At 41.3% G+C, this 21673-nt stretch overlaps 1 protein-coding gene across 1 annotated transcript in view; it reads right to left on the reverse strand.

The window, feature by feature from the left end:
• Positions 1-21673, reverse strand: part of ARHGAP44 (Rho GTPase activating protein 44) — a gene marked incomplete at its 5' end in the record, with an annotated part of 69025 nt that overhangs the window by 39747 nt on the left and 7605 nt on the right. Inside the window, 4 exons of the mRNA XM_008588540.1 lie at positions 1131-1258; positions 1696-1777; positions 4233-4301; positions 13866-13983. Of these exons, the coding sequence (XP_008586762.1) occupies positions 1131-1258; positions 1696-1777; positions 4233-4301; positions 13866-13983 (397 nt within the window). The remainder of the gene's footprint in view (positions 1-1130; positions 1259-1695; positions 1778-4232; positions 4302-13865; positions 13984-21673) is intronic.

Raw genomic sequence — 21673 nt, forward strand, 5'->3', positions numbered from 1 at the left:
CTGTAGAGACCTTCTCATTTTTTTTCATTAATAATAAACGTGAAAATGCCTGGCACACAAAATGTGGTCAAAAACCACATTTATTCCCATTCTCTTTTGAATATCCAGCATCTGGAAGAGAACTGGCACGGAGTAAGTGGCTGACATCCATTTGAATGTTCATCAGCTTCCTTCTCTTCCCCGTGTAAACCAGTCCTCAGAGACTTGCAGGCTGCTTTGGATTAATCAAGCCTATCGGACAGATGCTCGACTCTTCTCCCCCTGTAAGTTTATAAGCCCCCTACGTCATTCTTTTGTACTTTGCTCAGTAATAAATAGCAAGCCCTAAATAAATATTGATTCGCTGATCAGATCAAAGAAGATAAAGATGTTAAAATAGCCTATGGAGGAAACCAAAGAAGAGATCTACCTCCCAGGAAATGATTTACACAGCAGTAAAAACAACAGTCGCCACCAATTTCTCATAGACCTTTTTTTTACAGGCAGCCTTTAAAAAGTGCTTTGTGATGTCTCTGTCAATCATAGTTTGAGGATCTCTACAAAAGAGCTGTGATCAAAAAGTTTAAGAGCTGTATTTTGAAATTTAAGAAACTTACTAAGCAAAAGGAGGAGGAGAAAGAGGAAGAGGAGGAAGGAGTCCTAGCAGCAGCAGCAGAATGCCCAAATCATCGAATCGTGTTAAATACGAGAAAAGACTGGCTGGAATGTGGCCATGAATTCCTCATGGCCAGACGACATTGGGCTCCCACAATCCTCCATGCACCCTGGAAAAGCAGAGGCTCATGGGAAAAGGCAGGACCGGTTCGTGTTCTGCAGGAGACGGGGCTGCACGGTGTCTTAACACGTTTGGCTGCATGGGGGCCACGTGGGGGCGATACAGGAGAGAAGGTCCTGCAGGCAGGCTCTGTATCAGGAAGGGGAGACCTGCTTGGGGCTGGGTTTGGGGTGGCTCAGACCCACCTCCTCCTGCATCCCACATTCCAGCAGCATCGTCACGCAGCGGTGTCTTAACAAGTTTGGCTGCATGGGGGCCACGTGGGGGCGATACAGGAGAGAAGGTCCTGCAGGCAGGCTCTGTATCAGGAAGGGGAGACCTGCTTGGGGCCTGGTTTGGGGTGGCTCAGACCCACCTCCTCCTGCATCCCACATTCCAGCAGCATCGTCACGCACGCCTCGATGGGGAAGGCGATCTCCCGGCCACTGATGGTGAGGTGCTCCTCCAAGGGCTTCCCGAAGGAAGGCTTCTCCACCCAGGCCTCTGAGGGGGGAGCAAGAAAGCAGGCAGTCAGCAGGTCGCGAAGGTCACCCAGGCTGGAATCTTTCTTTCCTCTTGTCATCCAGATTCTCCTAAGACTACCAAAGAAACGGACGCCCAGTTGAGTCTCCATTCTGGTGGTTTGGGGGATGACCAGGAGGATGGCTAGCCAGCTGGGTCCTGTGCTGCTGGGGTTAATGCTACACAGGCATCCCTACACACAGCCCTGACTCATCCCCGTTGAGGGAAAGTGTGTGTATGTGAGTGGGCTTTGCTGCACTGTTACTGGATGGAGGCACTAGCTTGTGAAGTTCCAGTGGCTCATCTGAACATGACCCTGTTAGGGCAAAATGCAGACGGTGAACAAAATAGAGAGCTGGTCTCATCCAGGAAAGCAAGCTAGTCCCCTGGCTCCCCCTCCACAGAAGGCTTGCACTTACCCTGTTGTGCTTTTATCTGAGGCAACACAGCCTGCAGTAGTGTCAGGGACTTCCTGTGGTATTCAGCTTGCACTTCTATCAGCTGAGAAAACACAAGGACAAGCGTCACCCTTTGCCGGAGCGGGCAGGGAACACAGGCAGCTGGGGCACGTAGAATATTCTGTCTCTACACAGGGGAAGGCGGGGAGTCCCCTGTTCCCTCCCCCAATCTACCTAAAATGACAGGTACACTTCCCCTTTAGCCTCTGCAGCAAAGGAGCCACCACAGTTGGAAACCTGGGAAGCAGGAGAACCACGAAGGAATAGGGGGATCTCCCCAGAGCTGGTGCCTGGCTCAGAGAGCCCACCTTCACCACCACCGCCTTACCTGGCACCCCACCCTCAAAGCACAAGGCTACAGAGAGAGGTGCAAAAGTAGGAGGATACAAATGGAAAACACATTTAGAAATTCATTTGCCTACAAATATACGCAGGTGAAATGTCATCAACCTGTATACATCTTGGTTTCTGCAAAGTTGGTTTAACACAGAACTGAGCAAAAAATGTGTGGCTTGATCACAATCCTCTTGGATTTCACCTGGGAGGTGAAATTGCTTTGGCTACAGTGATGCAGCCCAAAGAACGAATTCCTTCAGAGTGTTGTTCTGACCATCCCAGTAATTAAAAGTGGCTGAAATATTGATAACAGCAGATGAAAACCCATGAACAATGTTTACTTCATTTGTTTCCTGAACCTTCCACTTCTCTCCCCAAAATCGGGCATGTATGAATGGAGGGGAGGGAATCAATCTGTTTTAATTCTTGGTGTGCAGGGTGGACACTATTGCCCCCAAGTAATACTAAAGTAAAACTAATATAAAGTTTCTTTTAAAAATTAGAATATTAGGCCGGCCCTGTGGCTTACTCGGGAGAGTGCGGTGCAGGGAACGCTGAGGCCGCAGGTTCGGATCCCTCTATAGGGATGGCAGGTGTGTCACTGGCTGAGCATGGTGCAGACCACACAGTGCCAGGGGTTGGGATCCCCTTACCAGTAAGAAAAAAAGAATATTGAGGGCCAGCCCACGGTTCACTTGGGAGAGTGCGGGGCTGATAACACCAAGGCCACGGGTTCGGATCCCTATACAGGGATGGCTGGTTAGCTCACTTGGAGAGCGTGGTGCTGACACCACCAAATCAAGGGCTAAGATCCCCATACCGGTCATCTTTAAAAAAAAAAAAAAAGAAAAAAGAAAACGTACACAAATGACAATTAAGCAGTCTAATAAGGCACACCAAATCAAGGGCTAAGATCCCCATACCGGTGATCTTTAAAAAAAAAAAAAAAAGAAAAAAGAAAACGTACACAAATGACAATTAAGCAGTCTAATAAGGCTTGGAATGTCCATGAGTTCATTAGTTTTAGAAACTCTAAATATTACCTGCACAAATAAAACCAATGGAAAATACTTGAAAAAATACTGCTATTTTCAAATAAACTTTCCAAATTAGAAGTAATGCATATCAACTGTTTTCCGGGTAGAAGGGACGTCTCTGCATTCTGGACCACTAATGAAAATAAATGTTAGAAACTGCTAAAAGCCCACAGCTGTCGACCAAACTTAACCAAAGCATCTAAACCCTTTGATTTCCACTTTTGTCTTCCCTTCTTCCTCCTTCCTTATCACTCTGTCACTTCCCTGATTATAAAGAAGAGCTTTTAGGTCTTAGTGTTTTATTCCCAACTTCAAAAGCAGGTGAACTTAACTGTTTTTTTTTAATCTGTATTTTTTTTCTCTATCAAGGTCTTTCGTTTGTTTGTTTGTTTTGACTTGCCTTATATTTATCCTGGTAAATAGTCAGGGTCCTAATTATCTGGACCAGATTATTTAAGTTTAGAGACTCAGATCGTGTTTCTTCCTGTTCCTAACTCTCCAGATCTGCTTTCACAGTTGAGAGGTGGGCAAACAGACACATTGATCCCTGATTACCTACTTTCACTGTCTTTGGCAACAATCTAGATTAAAAACAAATATATGCTTGGGCTGGGGCGGTTATCTTCCTATTTTTCTCCTCAAGTTCCTTGTTTTTATAGACCAGTTTCTCAATGATAGTCCTATTGACATTATGGGCTGGATAATTCATTATTCTTGGGGCTGTCCTGTGCATTATAGGATATTTAGAAGCATCCCTGGTCTCTACCCCCTAAATGCCAGTAGCACTTCCCTTCCCAACTGTGACAACTAAAAATGTCTCCAGATATTGCCAAATGCCTAGGGGTTGGGGAAAGGAGGCAAAATCACTCCTGGCTGAGAAGCACTGAAGACTGGGTTGCACTCATCCCCAGGGATAGAGTTGAGTTTTATTCTTAAGTTTTTGAAGAAATCCATACAAGGAGTAATAGAAGGCAGGACCAATTCACAGGCAGAATGGTCAATGCCCACCCTTCCGCACGGCGTGCTCCATGAAGGGCCCTCGGAGCCATGCCCACATTCCCTTGTCGTCCACGCCATGGCTCTTGCCAACAGACTTGAAGCAGTCTCGTGTTTCTGGACACTCACCGTTTGAAAGTAGTTTGCATAGTCGATTTCTTTGGCCACAAAACTGTACATGTCAGCTGAGAGCTGGTCCTGTGCAAGGTGAAACATGCAACCAAGGTGAGACATAAAGCAAGACAGTGGCGAATGCCTGCATCTAGACATCACAGGAGGAAGGGCCTTAAATACTGCTTAATCTCATTTTTAATAATACTTGACATATTACTAACATTTCCCATGGGCATTTTCAGATTTCCCAGCAATAGCTCCAGAGAATAAGCAAATGTGAAAAGAACACCCATGGCCAGAAGTTTCCCCAGGGATTTCAACACGTGGGCCACGTCTAGAGTTCAAGTCAAAGCTGGTGTGGGGGAGTGATGTGCCAGTTCCTTCCACACAGCCCTACAGCTGGTGCCACCGCTCAGGAGCAAGCTCCACATGTCCTCCTCATTCTGCCCCCCTTCCTCTCTGATCATTCTCCTGCACTGCCTGTTCACTGCCTGTTCACTGCCTGTTCATTCTCAGTACTGACTGGTGGGTCATAAGCACGTAGGAAAGAGATGGAAACGCACCAATTTGGAGGAAGTTTGGATGAGCCACGTGCACAGGGAAAGGACCGCTGACTAGGAACTTGGCAAACTGCACTCATCTAACACCACACACAAATCTAATGGTGAAACGATCCTTTGCCATTCAGCTCTCCATGAGATTGAGCGGCAATGACCTAATGCTGCACTGTAATCTGGAATGTTCTATCTTCTGAGGAGAACAGTTTTCAGTTCCACAGAAACACCCATGTAGCATGTAGCATGTATACTATGTACCATGTACCATGGTATAATAAAAGTACATTCTAGTAGCATGCAGAATCTGTCACTAATTATATTTTTTAGCATGTCACCGTTCTGAACTTCTCTGCACAAATCTCTAAGGTTCTTCCCTGTTCAGTGGCCCTAGTCTGGAGGTCCTTCAAAGAGATGCTTATTTGAGGAGAGAAGAGCCTACATGTTCAGACTGAGGTAAACATAACAGCATAAGAAAGCCAGCCTAGGTGCTGAATGAATGAAAACAAGCAACCACGCACTTCAGGAAGAGCCTGTTTTATGAAACCTCCAGCAATCTGCACCAACCCAGACGCCTCAGTCTCTCCAGCTGCCAGTTAAGCTGATTCTCAGTAAGAAACTGGGATGTGAGGAACAATCTGTTTCTTTTCCAGTATCTGTGACAGGCAGGCAATTGCTGGGGACATCACTCAAGAGTTTCTGCACACAGGGCGACAGAACCAAGTCACAGAGTTAGAGCAGGAAATCTGTTGTCTAGAGAGCACTAATCACAGATTAGATAATGTCATGCTTGTTCCAGTTTCAGAGAATGAAGAAAGAGAAAAATGAATTAAGATGCACTGAGAATAGTCTAGTTACACAGAATACTCATCCAAGTCTCTCAGGTAAGTATCGAATTTCCAACTTCAGATCACCTGATACGAAGAGTTTAAGGATCTTATCCGTCTGTCCGCTGTCTCAAAGTGCTTAGCTTAGTAGGGGCTTAATAACTACTTGCCGAATGAACAAATGAGGAAACTGAGGCTCAGAGATAGTAAATTTCCCAAAGAATAAAATGGGCTTGAAGACCACCTCAGCTCCCTTTTACCAGAGGGTCCCTTAAATGAATGTCTTTGTAGGCTCCCAAGTCTACCAAAGGTTCAAGAGAAAGCGGTTTTGCTAGAAATCAGCCTTGTCTGCCATCCCTGCAACAGCTTTCTTCAGGAGACGTCCATTACCAGCCTGGCAGTTGAGAGGGAGATATTTCAAGTCAGAAAAAAACACAGAGTTGAAAGACAAAAATAGCTTGGTAGACAGAAGAAAGGAAGGGAGTCCCTGCATCAAATACACCTTCAACATCTTCAACATCTCAGCATTTGGGCTTCTCCAACAGATGGTCTTATGAAAATCTGTATGTCCCCTCAGTAAGATGAAAGGATCTTTAAAGGTATGATGAGAGTACTGTGCTATTAAGCTAGCAATACGGATTCCAAATAACCCACACTGCCAGTAAGAAATAAAAGCGGACACCATAAATCAGATTTCCATTTATGTAAACCATTAGCAAAAGAGAAACAAACCTTTCATTAATAATCATCAGAGTTTAGTCTATTTTAAAAATCATGTTTTCTGATTCAGCAACTAATCCACACTCAGAAAAATACAAAGTAAACAACCAAATTCACCTGTAATCCCTCCAGACAGAAAAACACACTACAAACACTGAGGTTTGCTCATTTTGTATCTATTCTCACTAGTCAGGTGTTTTTTGTGTAATTGCTTGATTTACAAAAAATGAGACCAGATTGCTTTGTGGCTTATTTACCCAAAGGTAAATATGTTTTGTAATGGTCACATGATATTTTGTTATACAGATGAACTGTGTTTCTGTTGTTGGATATTGTCTCTAATTTCTCATTGTTATAACACCTGAATAAACAACTATTTATACAGATTTGCATCCATCTCTTGATTATTTCCCTACAATAAATTCTGCAGTTAAAATTAATTCTGACTATATAATTCTTTATAGGTAAATTAAGAATATTAGAAAGATAATAATGAATTGGGATATTACTTGACAGGCATCCAATCAGGGAAACAGACACACCTGCACAGTTGGAAATGGAGAATAAAAATACAATTGATGTGCTCCAGCAGCCAACAGGAGGTGTCTACTAAAAAGGGAACCTGCTACTTTACTCTACAACTCTGTTCTTATGGACTGAGAATACATCCTCAGTTAGAAAACCACAATTCGGTTCCACCACATCTGACTACTACAGTATAATTCACTCTGTTATTTCATTTTTTCCTTCCCCATTCCTTCACCGTACATAAAGTAAGTTGTGCATGTGCACAACCATACTGCTTTTTTTTGTTTAAACTAAATGGCCAATGGCATGTTTTGCCAGCAAATGGAGACAGAATGGGGAAGAATACGGTTTCTGTGAAAATACCCCCTTTCTCCATTAGTAGCATACTCCTTCAGTTCTTATCTTTATATTCCAGTAAGCTATTTTGCTCTCACTGCTTTAACAAAAACATAAAAATCCTTGCATACCTTGTTTGATTGAAGAATTTTAATATTTTTCACTTATTACTATAAAATTAAGGATAATTTTGTTACTATTTTGCACACAGCTGTTACATGTAGGGCAATCTCTGAGCAGGGATAAATTACTATAAAGAAATGAACCCTAGATACTTTTCCCTTCGAGTCAAGCATCTTGTTCTTTACATAAATTTGTTTAAAAAAGAAAAAAAGAAAAAATAGGCAAATGATCAGAACATATACTTCATCAGGAATGTATACAGATTGCAAGGAAGTATATAAAAGGATGTTCAACATTATTATGTCACTAAGGAATTGCAAATTAAAACAAGATACCACAACACACCTATTCAAATGGCCAAAATCCAAAACACTGACAGCACCAAATGCAGACACAGATGTGGGGCAACAGGAACTCTCGTTCATTGCTGGGGGGAACGCAAAATAGGACAGCTACTTTGGAAGACAGTTTGGCAGTTTCTTCCAAAACTAAACATACTCTCACCATATAATCCAGCAATTGCACTCCTGGATATTTGCCCAAAAGAAATGAAAACTTACGGCCACACAAAAACCTGCACATGGATGTTTACGGCATCTTTGTTCATAAATGCCAAAACTTAGCAGCAACCAAGATGTCTTTCAGGAGGTGAATGGATAAAAAAACTGTGGTACATCCAGACAATGGAATATTATTCAGTGCTAAAAAGGAATGAGCTTTTAAGTCATAAAAAGACTTCCAGGAAACTTAAATGCATATTTACTAAGTGAAAGAAGCCAATCTGAAAAGGCTACATATTGTATGATTCCCATTATATGACATTCTGAAAAAGACAAACCTTGCAGACAGTAAAAAGATCAGTGGTTGCCAGGATAAAGAGGAGAGGGAGAGATGAGGTGGAGCAGAGAGAATTTTTAGAGCAGTGAAACTACTCTTTATGATACTATAAGGGTGGTTACATGTCACTATACATTTGATAGAACCCAAAGAATATACATCACCAGGAGTGAACCTTCACGTAAACTAGACTTGGGGTGTTGATGATGTGTCAACGTAGGCTCATCATTGCAGCAAATGTACCACTCTGGTGCAGGATGTCAATGATGGGGGAGACTGTGCCTGTGTGGGGGCAGGGGTATATGGAAACTCTTTTTATTCCACTCAACTTTTCTGTGAAATTAAAAATGCTCTAAAAATAAAGTTTATTAATGATAAAAAGTTTATTGTTTAAAAAATCATTTTCAAAAGTAAAAAACAGAAAAGCAAAACCTCTGACTTTCAGATTCACACATTTGAGATACAGATCTTTGATGTTGGCCAATTTTATCTTTCTGTGCTCTTCTGATTTGTTTCATTTTCAGAATCTCTTGTTTTCTGTACATTGATTTCCATTGTCTGTCTTCAACATCTACCATCTTTTCCCCCATTGTTTTTATTCCTTTTTGGCTCTTTCCTTAACATTCTAGAACAAATTCGCAAGTTTTTCTCTATGTCATTGGCTCAATTTTCTGCATTGTCAATTCTGTTCTTTACTAACAGCAATTCCCTACCTCCATTATTTTTTCTATTTTTTAAAAATAATTCCTAATCTTATTCAGTTATTTTTCCAATTACTTGGTGATTTTATCTCACCTTTACATATTAGTGCCTGAAGTCCATATTCCCTTGATTTTTATTTGGGGAACCAAGATATATTGTATGAAATTTATTGTTACCATCAGTGAATCTTTTTTTAAAAAAATTTAATTCATCAGTACTTTATTATTGTTTTCTAACATAGAAAAATAATCTATTCAGGATAATTTTTTAAACCTTAAAATGGTAAGCATCTCTTTCCTGCCCCTTACTGCCCAGTCTGATAGAATCTGCACAGAACCTAAGTTCTGTCTGACATAAGTTTGGTGACTGACCAGCCTGTGGGACTGGAAGGGGAGGGGCTGCTGTCACAGAGGATGTCTTCAGTCAACTTCAATTCTTCACGATTATTATTATTTCTCTGAGTCTGGTGAAGCCACCAAGCCAGAGAGCATCTTTGATCATAATATGCTCTGTCCTCTTCTTTAGGTAAATGATAAGACTGTGCCCAGTCTCCTTCGTAGCACTACTGCCTGATACATCACGGAAGATCCCAGCAGTGTTTCAGAAAAAGCCACGCTAGTGGAAGCTCTGCCACCAGCTAGCTTCTAACTGTGCGTGGCTATGCTTGCCTTTAGGTCTCATGGGCTAGATTCTTCTGGCAGAAGGGATTGCAAGTCACGTGAGTGCTCCTTCACTATTCCACAGCCTTCCAAATGAGAGGGCAGTAATGTGTTCTGCCAGGATCTCGCTTACTTAACTCCATGACATTACACTAATTTTGTAACAAGAGGAGCTGTAGGTCAAGACCCAATGTTGTCTTTTAGTCTGACAGTATATGTTTGTTTAAGTCAGACTGTCTGCCTTCTGGTTGCCACCTTTTCCAAATCCAAGCTGGATTTGCAAAGAGCAAAGATTATACACTGGAGAAGAATAAAATGGAAAAAAAGAGACACAAGTTGAAAAAGGGAGGGAGAGGGCGAGGCTAAGTGGGAAAAACAGTGACATGGGTGGAGGAAGGATATGAGTTTAAGTGCCTTTTCCAAATCCAAGCTGGATTTGCAAAGAGCAAAGATTATACACTGGAGAAGAATAAAATGGAAAAAAAGAGACACAAGTTGAAAAAGGGAGGTAGAGGGCGAGGCTAAGTGGGAAAAACAGTGACATGGGTGGAGGAAGGATATGAGTTTAAGTGATGGGTATGAGGAAATAAAAGCAGCAAAAGTGAAGGTGGAAAGTATTAGCTTGAAGTGAAAACCCCAAGACTGCAGCCAGTCTCCCTAACAAAACAAAAGAGGAAGCAGGCACCAAGTATGAAGAGGGGGGCTTGTCTCTTTTTGAAATAAGGAAGCAAAGCAGGGAACAGATGGGCTCCTGCAGGAACACAGGCAGGAAATACTGCACCTGCCCATCTGCCTGAGGTCTCAGCAGGCTCTGTCTTATGGAACCCACCTGGACTTGTTGGGCTAAAGCTCTCCAGGTCCCAAAGTTGTGGGGAGCTCTGCTTGGTCCTCTCTGTGCCTAAACAAGAAGAATCAGACTGCCCCTCATTCATCTTCAGCCTATAAGCTCTCACTTGGCTGGTTTGCCACAAAGTAGGTGACCCTAAAGACTTGTCTCGCCTGCTGAGAAAATCGAAGAGTGTGAAAAGATAAAAGGAAACCCACTTGAGGGAACCCTGAAAGAAAGGGAGGAAGACCAAGGTGGATATTTAAGACAGTTGGCAACCAACAAAGTACAAATAAAAGAGTCAGAAGAGAACTTTAACAAAACCAGTAGCAAATGCCATCTAGGAGATCAGCTCAACACACCAGTAAGACCACTAAGAGCACAATGTGGGGTTTTACTAACTGATATGATCTTTGCAAAGTTATACAATAAAATACAAGTCACAGACTAGCCGAGATAACTATGAAAAAGAGTGGCGGTTACCTTACCAAATGTTAAATTTGCTATGAAGTCTCTAGAATAGAAACTGTATACTATTGTCCCAGGGACAGACAAACAGATTAACAAAGACAGTCCAGAAATAAATCTGAGGCATTAGATGGAAGGATCTCACTTCAGAAGGAGGTGGCTTGTTTAATAAATGCTGCTGGCATAACTGACCATCCATCTGAAAAAAGGAAATATAAACCTCTAGCTTACACCATGTTCAAAAAAACCTTCAGGTGTATTAAAATGCATAAAGTAGGTGTGTAAAATCCATTAGAAACATTAAAACAAAATTAAAGAAGAGATTTTTAAGCTTTGTGTGGAAGATGCCTAGTGGCCACCCAAGAGCTTTTCCCATCCAAAAGAAACACAAGAATGTGATTAAGATTTTAATAATAGATGTCAACATAAACAAAGTCAAAAGACAAATGGGAGGCTGAAAAAAGTGTCTGTGGCATACAAATGGAAAAAAACAGTTTAATATCCCTAATACACAGAGAATGTATATAAACTGATATTAATAACAACAACACAGGAATATTGGTCTAATTGCCAATACAAATAGGCAATTCACCAAATTGGGAGTGCCTGTAAATATATGAAGACTATCCAATAAATATGCAAAGATATGCTCATCACCATTAATATGCAGGAAAATTAAAATTACAATAACTTAGTGATAGCTTATTTTCCCTCACCAGACCAGCAAAAACTGAAAACAGGAGCAACAGACATTACAGGTAAAGGAGAGAAGAAATACACAATTTTATACATAGCTGGCAGGAACATAACTACAATTTCCTTTTCATAGAAATAACTGTTAATATCTGCTAAAGTAGAAACATGTATGCATAGACTTTGACATAAAAATATCATTTGGGGGAACCTATCCTATAGAAAAAAAATTTACCAGGCCATAAGGATGTCCATATAAGGATGCTTATTCTATTATCATTGGGACAAAAATAAAAAAATAAAACCAAAAAATAAAACAAAATCACACCAATCTGAACATCCCTCAATAGGAAAATAGCTAAATAAGTAAGTCATGATGTTACCTAGGTATGCATATATATGTATATGTGTGTGTAACTGTGTGTGCATATATATCCTTATAATAAAAAGTTATGCACTTTATTAAAAAGACTAAGTTGGATCTGTAACTACTAACCTGGAGAGATGTCCAGGATGCAGTGTTATGTGAAAAAAGTAAGTGAAAGATTAACATAAACAGTATGACTGTTTTATTAAAAACACACACATGAGTTTACTAACCTGGAGAGATGTCCAGGATGCAGTGTTATGTGAGAAAAGTAAGTGAAAGATTAACATAAACAGTATGACTGTTTTATTAAAAACACACACATGAGTAACTAGGAAAATGCTACATATGGGTGTGCATTTGTATAACTGTGAAGACAGGTGTGAAGGGTTACCCAATAGGCTCTAACACTGGCTTCCTTATCCTTATAACTTTTATGGGCACTTAGCATTTAACAGAGTACACTGTCACAATTAAGTCTTCATAAACAGTGGTGTGGACAAAGAATTGATCACCTTATTTGGAATCAGAGGGGTTGCCTGGTAGGAAGAGAATTACTGTTGTTTTTCTCAGTATATTTTTGTATTTTTTCACTGGGTATGGTGAACATGCATTACTTTTATAATCTTTGAAGAGGAGTTGAATATATTTTTAGCACAACAGCAAATGCAAAAAGCTACACAAGAATGTTTAAAGCTATTGAACTTTTATTCAGATGTATTTGGATATTCACATTCAGCATCCCCTCTTAATACCACCCTCTCTTGCCTATTGAAAAAAAAAATTTTTTAACAGAGATTCGATCCATGGCAGACAGTTAAAGAATAGTCAGAGTGAATAACTAAAATAAAAAATAAATACACAAAGTGAAAGTGAAATCAGCAGGAGAGAAGCCCTATACTTTAAGAACAGCACACCAGCTAGATATTTGCCTTTTACACAAGAGCTCAAAAGACAAATCAGCTTTACTTATAATGAATCTTGGATCTGAAGTAGTAGTCTTACTCTGCTTGGTTCTATAGTACTCTAGGCTGGGAGATAATGAATTCTTTAAAAATCTTTCACTGTTTCTGATTCCAGAGAGAAAGTCTGTCTGATTCTGAATGTCACCTGAATGCATGGTCAAAGCCAACTACACAGAGTGGCTTTAAAAGAAGCCAATGGACAAGGTAACCAGACTAGACAGAGCCACAAAGAACAGAGATGTCTGCATGCAAAGTGGTTTTCTCCCTTAAAACTCTATGTGATTAAGGTAAGAGGTACCCAGAATAGTTATAGAAACATGACATTTTTATTCCTTGGGTGTAAATACAGTTTTGGTTTCCCTGGAAACACAAACTGACATATGCTCATGTGAACGGTATATATACATGCAGAGTATAATGATTGTATTATTGCTAATTAAGTCCTATAAAATGTTAAGGAGGAAAGAAGATGGGACACATTGAGTAAGTGTAACAAAGGACATTATTCCATGAGAGTAGAGTCCCAGTTTAGGGAAAGATGCACTCTCCTAACAAGTGGGAAGTTTTCTTTTCTCTATAGCTAGCAGTTCAACTTCATAGGCAAAAGTCTTCCAAAAGGCATAGATTTGATAAGGTGACTCAGGAAATATTAAAGAGCAAACAAGAAACAATTTAATGTCAACAGTGAGTCAAGGATCATTCATGGTCTAAATTTTCAACTGTCCTGTGTGGCCTAGAATACATTCTTTGGGACTCAGGTGACTTACAAAAGCTTCGCACAGAAACACAAGTCATTTTCTCTTTGTCTACCATGCAGGAACGCCAATAAATAATCCAAGGCTGCCTCCCTGCCAAGGTCACCATCAGAGCCCCAACTGTTTGGGCTCATCCTAGACTCTGGAGAGGTTAGCAGGCCAGCTTCTAGTTGGTGTGAAGTTCAACTACAAGCTCGCTAACAGACAGAGAGAACTCCAGTGAACAGAAAGGAAACCCCTGAGGGCTCCCCAGTGCATCCCAGCAGAGAGGAGCAAGGAAGGGGGTACCCTGCAAATCTCCACTCTGTTGGCAGCCTCCTCCATTTCTTCCCTGAGGGCATCGGCTTTGGCCCCGGCAGGCTGTAAGCTGCTGGACAAGCCTGAAGACTTGGACGTCTGCTGCCACCTGATGGAAGACAGGAGAAAAAGAGCACAGGTGAGAGACAGGTTGAGCCCTCGGGATATCCTGGGAATGCTGAGAAAATACGAGGTTACAAATCTTACCCAGAGAAATATGCACCCTCACTGGAAAGGAGGTAATGAAAAGGCAGCAAGTGCCAGGCCAGGGGAGAGGGGCTTGCATTTCCACAAGGCAGCTACTGACTGCAGCACAAAATCAGTTGCCTCTTCAGATAGGACAAACATTCCCCTTTTGCCATTTTCCCTACTCTTTCAAATGTTAAGGCCAAGTGACAATGACTATTGCTGTTTTGGGTTTTTTTAAATTAATGTTATTTTTTATTGACAAATCATAATTGTATACATTTATAGGAAACAACATGATGCACTGATACATGTATATAATATGAAATGATTAAATCAAGCTAACTAACATATCCATCACCTCACTTATTCCTTTTTGTAGTGAGACGTTTGAAACTTAATCAGTTTCATTATTACAAGTCATTATACAGTTAATAACAATGTACTGTATATTTCAAAATAGCTATTGCTGTCTTTTAAGCACAGTTTCTGTCGTTCATTTAAGCTCCTGCCCAACCTGTGGGCATTTGAGTTTGGAAACAGTCACCTACTTGGCTGAAGCCAATAATGTCTGCAAGAGAGAAGATTTAAAACAAATCTAAAAGCAAAAATCTCCACTGGTAAGCACTAAACAACTTCATATCAACATTTAGATACCTCATTTATGTTTCCTTGGAATTTATCATTGTGGAGAGAATACCGGCCTTCTGAGGAAGCCACTCAGAAGAGTTTCTGGGGGAAGTAGAAATATTTCTGGATGCCATGTCATCATCAGGGAATTACCAAAAGCAGGCCCTGAAAGAAGGTTCCAATTACACTAGATGGTAGTAGCTAAAATAGGGCTCAGCAGTGGGTTCCTCTTCCTCTGAGTGTGTAAACTCAATGGCTTATAGGAACCAGCAAGTAAGAAAAGTGAGTCAAATGGGCCATTATCTGAAAAATGAGTCCACTTGATCTTTTATTTCCTACTTGAAAAGCAATAGTGTAATCAGGATGATGAAGGCAGCTGACACCTGGGTTCAGCCTTGGGCAGTCACGAGGGAGGGGAAAGAGCAGGTGAACTGGGGGTGCTGCCCTGTCTAAGAGGGGCAGCTGCTCTCCAGCCTGGGCTGATGGGGCCCAGGTAGGGAAGAACACGGGCCTGAGTTGCCAGATGTGTCCAGTGACAAGAGAAGCTGGACACTTTCATGCGAACTCTCCTGATGAAATGAGGCAACTGATTCGATAATTTCTTTTAAGCACCATGCAGGCCGATAGGGTACAGACCAAACAAGACAGCTCTGCAGGCTCTGTCTGGCTCTCGGACCATCAATCTGTAGCCTCCATCATAGAGGCAAAAAGAGGAACATTACCCTCATCTTGAGAGTCAAGAATCTAATCACTACGTACTTTAATCATTTTTCCTTTTCTCTTTTGTTGTCTGCAAGGAAAACAGAAAAGTGCAGGGCTCCATGATAAAAGAGGGGAAAGCTAAAGTTCTTTTCGTTATTAGCATAAAGTAGCCAAAAAAGGATTCTCAAATAAAGGATTTTCTGTCACTTAAAGAATGCAACCACAGGAAAATTACTTTAAAAAGGCTTTGGGACATCAAGCTGTCTTGAAGCTCCAGAAATGGACATGTCCTGGGAAAGACTCCTGATTTCAAGATAAGAATTCAGGGCAAATTAGAAAGGAAATACTTTACTAAAAGATGTTTCAAAATCTAAGCTGGATGAAGTAAAATGTTTCAAAATCCAAACTGAAATAAATTAACAGACAAGGATTAGTCAGAATTCCTGAGTAATTCTTTTTTATAAAGGTTTGCTCTACACAAATGATACATCTGATTAATACCTCTCAGGTTTAACCATTTCAAATAAAGTATTAAACTGTTGTGGGGGTTTTTGGCAAATAAAATAGGAGATGCCATAGTAGTAGTTTATATCTCAGACAACAAATATACCTCCGTGGTATACCATTAAATCAAGTTACAACCACTGTTATGAGTCAAATGTGTCCCCCAAAAGTTCATGCACTGGAAACTTAATCTCCATTGAAACAGTGTTAAGAGGGTGGGAAATCCCATTATGGAATTTGAAAGATGAGGCCTTTTAAGAGGTGACTGGATTGTGAGGACTGTGCCCTCCAAAACAGGCTGACCCATTCATAGAGTAGTGGGTGTGGTTCTGACAGCTTTATAAGAGTGACTGAGAAGTTAGCTCTCTTGCTCAGCCCATTCTGAGGTCACCATGGGACCCTGTAGAGAGTTCCCACCCAGAAGAAGGCCCTCACCACATGCACCCCCTGGATCGTGGACTTCCCAGCCTCCAAAACTGTAAGAAATAAAATCCATTTCTTTATAAATACCAAGTTTTGGGTATTCTGTTATAAGCAACAGAAACAGACTAATACAACCACCATCTTACACATGTTACCTGAAGTAAAAACAACTGGCCAATATTTACCTGCTAAAATATATATATGTAAAGTGACTACAAACACTAAGCTGATTTTCACTGCTTTGTAAATCTGAATTAGGTTTTTTTAGAATTTGAATTATACTTCATATATGTATATTAAAATGAAGACATTTTCCCAAGTTCTTTCTTTCTTTTCTTCCCTATTCACCTCTATTTTTTTCCCCCAAATTCTATCCCATAGTCAATATCCTAGTACTTTAAAAACATACCTTTCTCCTCTCTATAGGAAATTTTATTTGCAACATATAAGTAATCTATTTTGATATTATAAAACAGTGATGATAAGATCAAAATATCACAGGAAACTTGGGAAAATTTTACGGGTAGTAACCTGCTGGGAAAAATGACATGGCTTGAAGATGGCTTCTCTGTCATTTTCTCTACAAATAAACTCAAGAGTTGAGACTGCTTTGTCAGAGAAAGGGATACTGTACATCGCCCAAGAAGAGTTTGAGCTTTGAAATTTTTTTTTTTGTCTTTTGTCTTTTTCCGTGTCCGGCAACGGATCTCAACCCTCAGTGTTGCCCCCGTACCGGACCGGGGACCGGCAATGGGATCGCAACCCTCGGTGTTGCTCCCGCGCCTCGCTCAGCCAGTGAGCGGGAACCGGTCTGCATGTGGGATCCGAACCCTCGGCGGGAGCGCCGCCGCGCTTCCCAAGCGGCGCACTATCCAGTGCGCCACCGGGCCGGCCCTGAGCTTTGAAATTTGAAGAGCAGAAAGATAATGTCTTCCCACTAACATACAACCATCATTCTCTGGGGAAAGAGGGCTGTGACTATATGACCTTGGAGAGATGAAGACAGGACACAAGCCTAATGAAGGCCAGATGAGAGAGAGAAGAGAGAAATAAGTTTGGAATTTCAGGGAACGGGTAAAGAAGACACATGCAAGATCAGTTTAGGACAGGGGAAAGTCCAGAAGAAGAATTTTTGGAAAGCAAACAGGAAAGTTTCTTTAGTGTGGCATTCACTGTTTCATCTGCCCAGTCTTCTCCTTTCTTCCATCATTGGCACTGGGTACTTTCTGAGTTTCTGCTTCCCCTTCTGCTCTGTTGTATGGTTTAAAAGGGAACTGCCATTTTTTGTGTGATCCCAGCAGCGAGTGGCCCAGGGAAGCCCCTGCCACAAGCCAAGCCTGTGCCTACTCTTCATCACCCTGGCCCACACACGGGTCACACACACAGCAAAGTCGACACAAATGGAGCTCTCTTTTGCATTTTTAGAAATGGAACAGCAAGAAGAGGGCTCATACTGGGGGGACATGAGCCCAAAGGCCATCCAGTGACCATGAAGAAAATGGATCTAAGAAAAAGACACCTGTATGTGGAGAGAAGCAGAGGTGGGAGATGAGGAATAACTCCTGGTAACCATAAAGACTCTGCTGCCAGACCCAGAGGTGTCAAAACTGCCACGGCACCAGGATTCCACTTCCAGTTACCCACTTCCTCTCTAATTCCATGGGTTGCTCAGTATCCTTTCCAAAACTCTTCAGTCTTACTTATACTAATTCACTCACTTCCAAAGAAGGTAGATGTCTTAGTCTGCTCACACTTCCATAGCAAAGTACCACAGACTCGATGGCTTAAATGACACAAGTTCATTTTCTCACACTTCTCCAGGCTGGGAGTCCAAGATCAAGGTTCCAGGGGGTTCAGGTTGGTGAGGCCTCTCTTCCTGGCTTGCAGATGGCTGCCTTCTTGCTGTGTCCTCACAAGGCCTCTCCTCTGAGCACATGAGTAGAGGTCTCTCTCTCTCTCTCTCTCTGTCTCTCTTCTTGTTACAAGGCTACCAATCATCAAATTTGGGCCCCAACCCTATGACCTCATTTAGCCTTAATTACCTCTTAAAGACCTATCTCCAAATACAGTCACATTGGGAGTTAGAGCTTCAACATGAATTTTGGGGGAACACCAATTCAGTCCACATGACCCAGAGGCACCTGTTCAGCAGAAACAGAGAGTGTTCTGGACTCAGAAGAGTTAACCTTGAGATATATAACCATAGAAACTTTGGGGAAAAATCTGACCCCTTCTTTAACCACTGTCAAAGCACGTATCACAGAAAAAATTCTTGTGTATCAGGCACATTCATTTCAATTAACAATCTTTAACTCAGCATAAAGCTTCCTTGCATTTTTCTCCATTGTTTTCATGTATAACCTTATATTCATCTTCTAAGCGTCACTCTTCTCTGAGGATATTAAGGTCTGTATCATTGGCTTTTGAATGAGGCAATACAGATTTACTTGAATAGTGACAAATGTACCCATTTGATTTAGACCTAATTAAAAGGTGTGTAAATTAGATTTGATGGTATTGAAGAGCACAGTAGTAGAATTCAAAGATCTAGTCCCAGAACTATTGATCAAGATGGTTGATAATATAAAAAAGATCCTGTCTTTCTTGAAAGGCAGAAATGTCTCTAAGTGGAGTCTGCTGTTTCAGTTCTGGATAGTGTCATTCATGAAGAACAGAACAGGACTAAAGAAAGCTTTGGTAATCATGAGTAAAAACAGCATTGGGTGGAGGTAAAGGGCACTGAGATCCCATGTTCCAGAAAAACCGCTGGTGATCCTTGCTATTCAATATCCAGCACCTGGTCTTACTCTCACAGTGGTATCTTGGGACCCAGTCCTCATGCTAAGAGTGAAGTGTTAAGGGACATGACAGGAAGTTGGGGTGAGTTGGCTGCTTCTTGTGGCTTTCAGCAAAGTCCTACAAGATGGATAAACTCAGGCTAGAACTGGTCAGTCAGAGTACAGCAAGAAGAAAGAGCATACCTTTGCTAAGAAAGCCCCTTTCCTCCTATAGCCTACAACCTAAACTGATGGAGAATCCACAATGTGAGGCATTGGGTTAGATCTTCCAGTGTGGTTACTAAAGCAGAAACACGTATGGAAGTCAGCTGAGTTTTTGAGGGGACTACACTGGTAACAATCCCTCCAAAGCAATCCCCTACACATAAACTCACAACTTCACAAAATGGGCTATGAAAAACCACTAATATGATAAAGGAGATTGGATCGGGTTTATATGAGAATAACGTAGAAGGACTTTTTTAGTCGAAAACAGCAAAGGTTGTAAAGGGTCAGAGTTGAAGTTTATAAGCCCAGAGATGTGAATGGGGGGTGTAGAAATTTCCTTACCAGATCCCAGTGTACAAGAGATGATAAACTCAAGATATGAAAAAGTGTGTTAAATTGTGGATAAGAGGTCCCTAATGACACTTCCCTAAGCTTTCAGAACCCACACACCACTTGGTGTCACCATTAAAAACGTTAACACTAGACAGTACAGACCATGGCTGTGACCCAGGGGTAACTCTCCTTCTCATAAGACCAAACAGAAACACATAAGTGAGATGGTAATGACATGTTTGATAATAGCATTCAGCCCTCCAACTGGAAGCTCTGCACTGGAAATTTGGGTTTTCCTGATAGAAGCCAAGAAAAGACCTGAGCTAAAACCCAGGTTCTCACAGAAGGAAATCACTCCACAAACCCAGGGAGCACCGTGTCCATCTCATCATAACAATGCAATGATCAGCATTTCTTTGATCATCTTACATGACTCCCAAGACATGGGACTTGAACATTCATTTAATGGGATGCAATTTTATGCATGCGGGAACATAGTAGTAACAGTAAATCGATACTCCCCATTTTTTTTTTCTCTTTTCCTCCAAGTAAGCCTCAGATTGGTGTCAGAATAGTTTTAACACCTCTCCAACACCTCCTCCTCTTCCTTTTTAACAAAGGAATGTTAGTTTCGGGATGACAGCCTTTCACAGCCAACAGGATCTCTCTTTTCCTCCAAGTAAGCCTCAGATTGGTGTCAGAATAGTTTTAACACCTCTCCAACACCTCCTCCACTTCCTTTTTAACAAAGGAATGTTAGTTTCGGGATGACAGCCTTTCACAGCCAACAGGATCTAAAATTCAATAACATCGACTTTGCTTTCAACCACTCACTTTTATGCTTACCTAATATTTGTAGCAAAGGGAACTGATTTCTAATTAATGATGGTGCTATACGATTTCTTTTAAAAATAGATTTACTTTAAAAAGTAATCAACTTTGTACCAGCAAGCTGCCAAAAAAAAAAAGCAATCAACTCTTACATACAGGCACAGATGGCAAAAACCACTTAGATGGACTGAGGTTTGGGAAACACTAAGTTAATAAAAGAAACTCTTGTTTATCTTCTGATTTAACCTGTTTTATTTCTGGTCTTGGGGGACGGCCCTATACCTTTTATTATCCAGATGCTGCATTCCAGTGAACCAACTAGTTATAGTATCAGCTTCTTTTTGAGAAGCACTAGGGAAGGGATGAAATATACATGCTCTCATGTGATATTCAGAACAACCACCTCAGCCCAACTCACTGCCCTATACCTTTTATTATCCAGATGCTGCATTCCAGTGAACCAACTAGTTATAGTATCAGCTTCTTTTTGAGAAGCACTAGAGAAGGGATGAAATATACATGCTCTCATGTGATATTCAGAACAACCACCTCAGCCCAACTCACAAATGTTGTTACTACCTGTGGACTGGTGGGGAAACCAATACTCTGGGAGATTAAGTGACTTGACTGAGGTCTCAGGTCTACAACATAGCTGACCTGGCTGGATCTTGGAACCTGACCTTCTGACTCCTGCTGCAGGACTCTTTACCCTATATCTCTCTGCCCAAGCATATTGTTTTTGTTTTTTAATTTCAAGAAAATTGAAACAAGATGCAAAGATTATTAAAACTGACTAACAAAAGACCTCAGGTGGAACCAAATGGTTCCTTCTGTATCAGTATTCATGGGCGCACTCTCTTTCAGTGTGCACACATACACACACACACCTCACTGTAAAAAATAAAGGGCACATATGCACAATCCCCACGTGACAGCACAGTCACCTCAGGGCCTCTGGCTCTCCCCTGCTACCACAGGGATTTTCTGGTGGACTTTGGGAGACAGGTACAGAAAAACAGCACTGTAGGAACTTTACTGCTGTCGGAAGGGTCTCAGGCTTAGAGAATGGCTGCAGAAAGGAGAAATCTACACCAGGAGCTGCAGGAAATTAGAAATTCTCCCCCTGTCACAGATGCGACACATCATTGTCTTACCTCTTGGATCTCATCTCCTACTTCTCTTCCG

The sequence above is a fragment of the Galeopterus variegatus genome, unplaced genomic scaffold, assembly GCF_000696425.1.
Source record: "Galeopterus variegatus unplaced genomic scaffold, G_variegatus-3.0.2 Scaffold4889, whole genome shotgun sequence".
Lineage (NCBI taxonomy): Eukaryota > Metazoa > Chordata > Mammalia > Dermoptera > Cynocephalidae > Galeopterus > Galeopterus variegatus.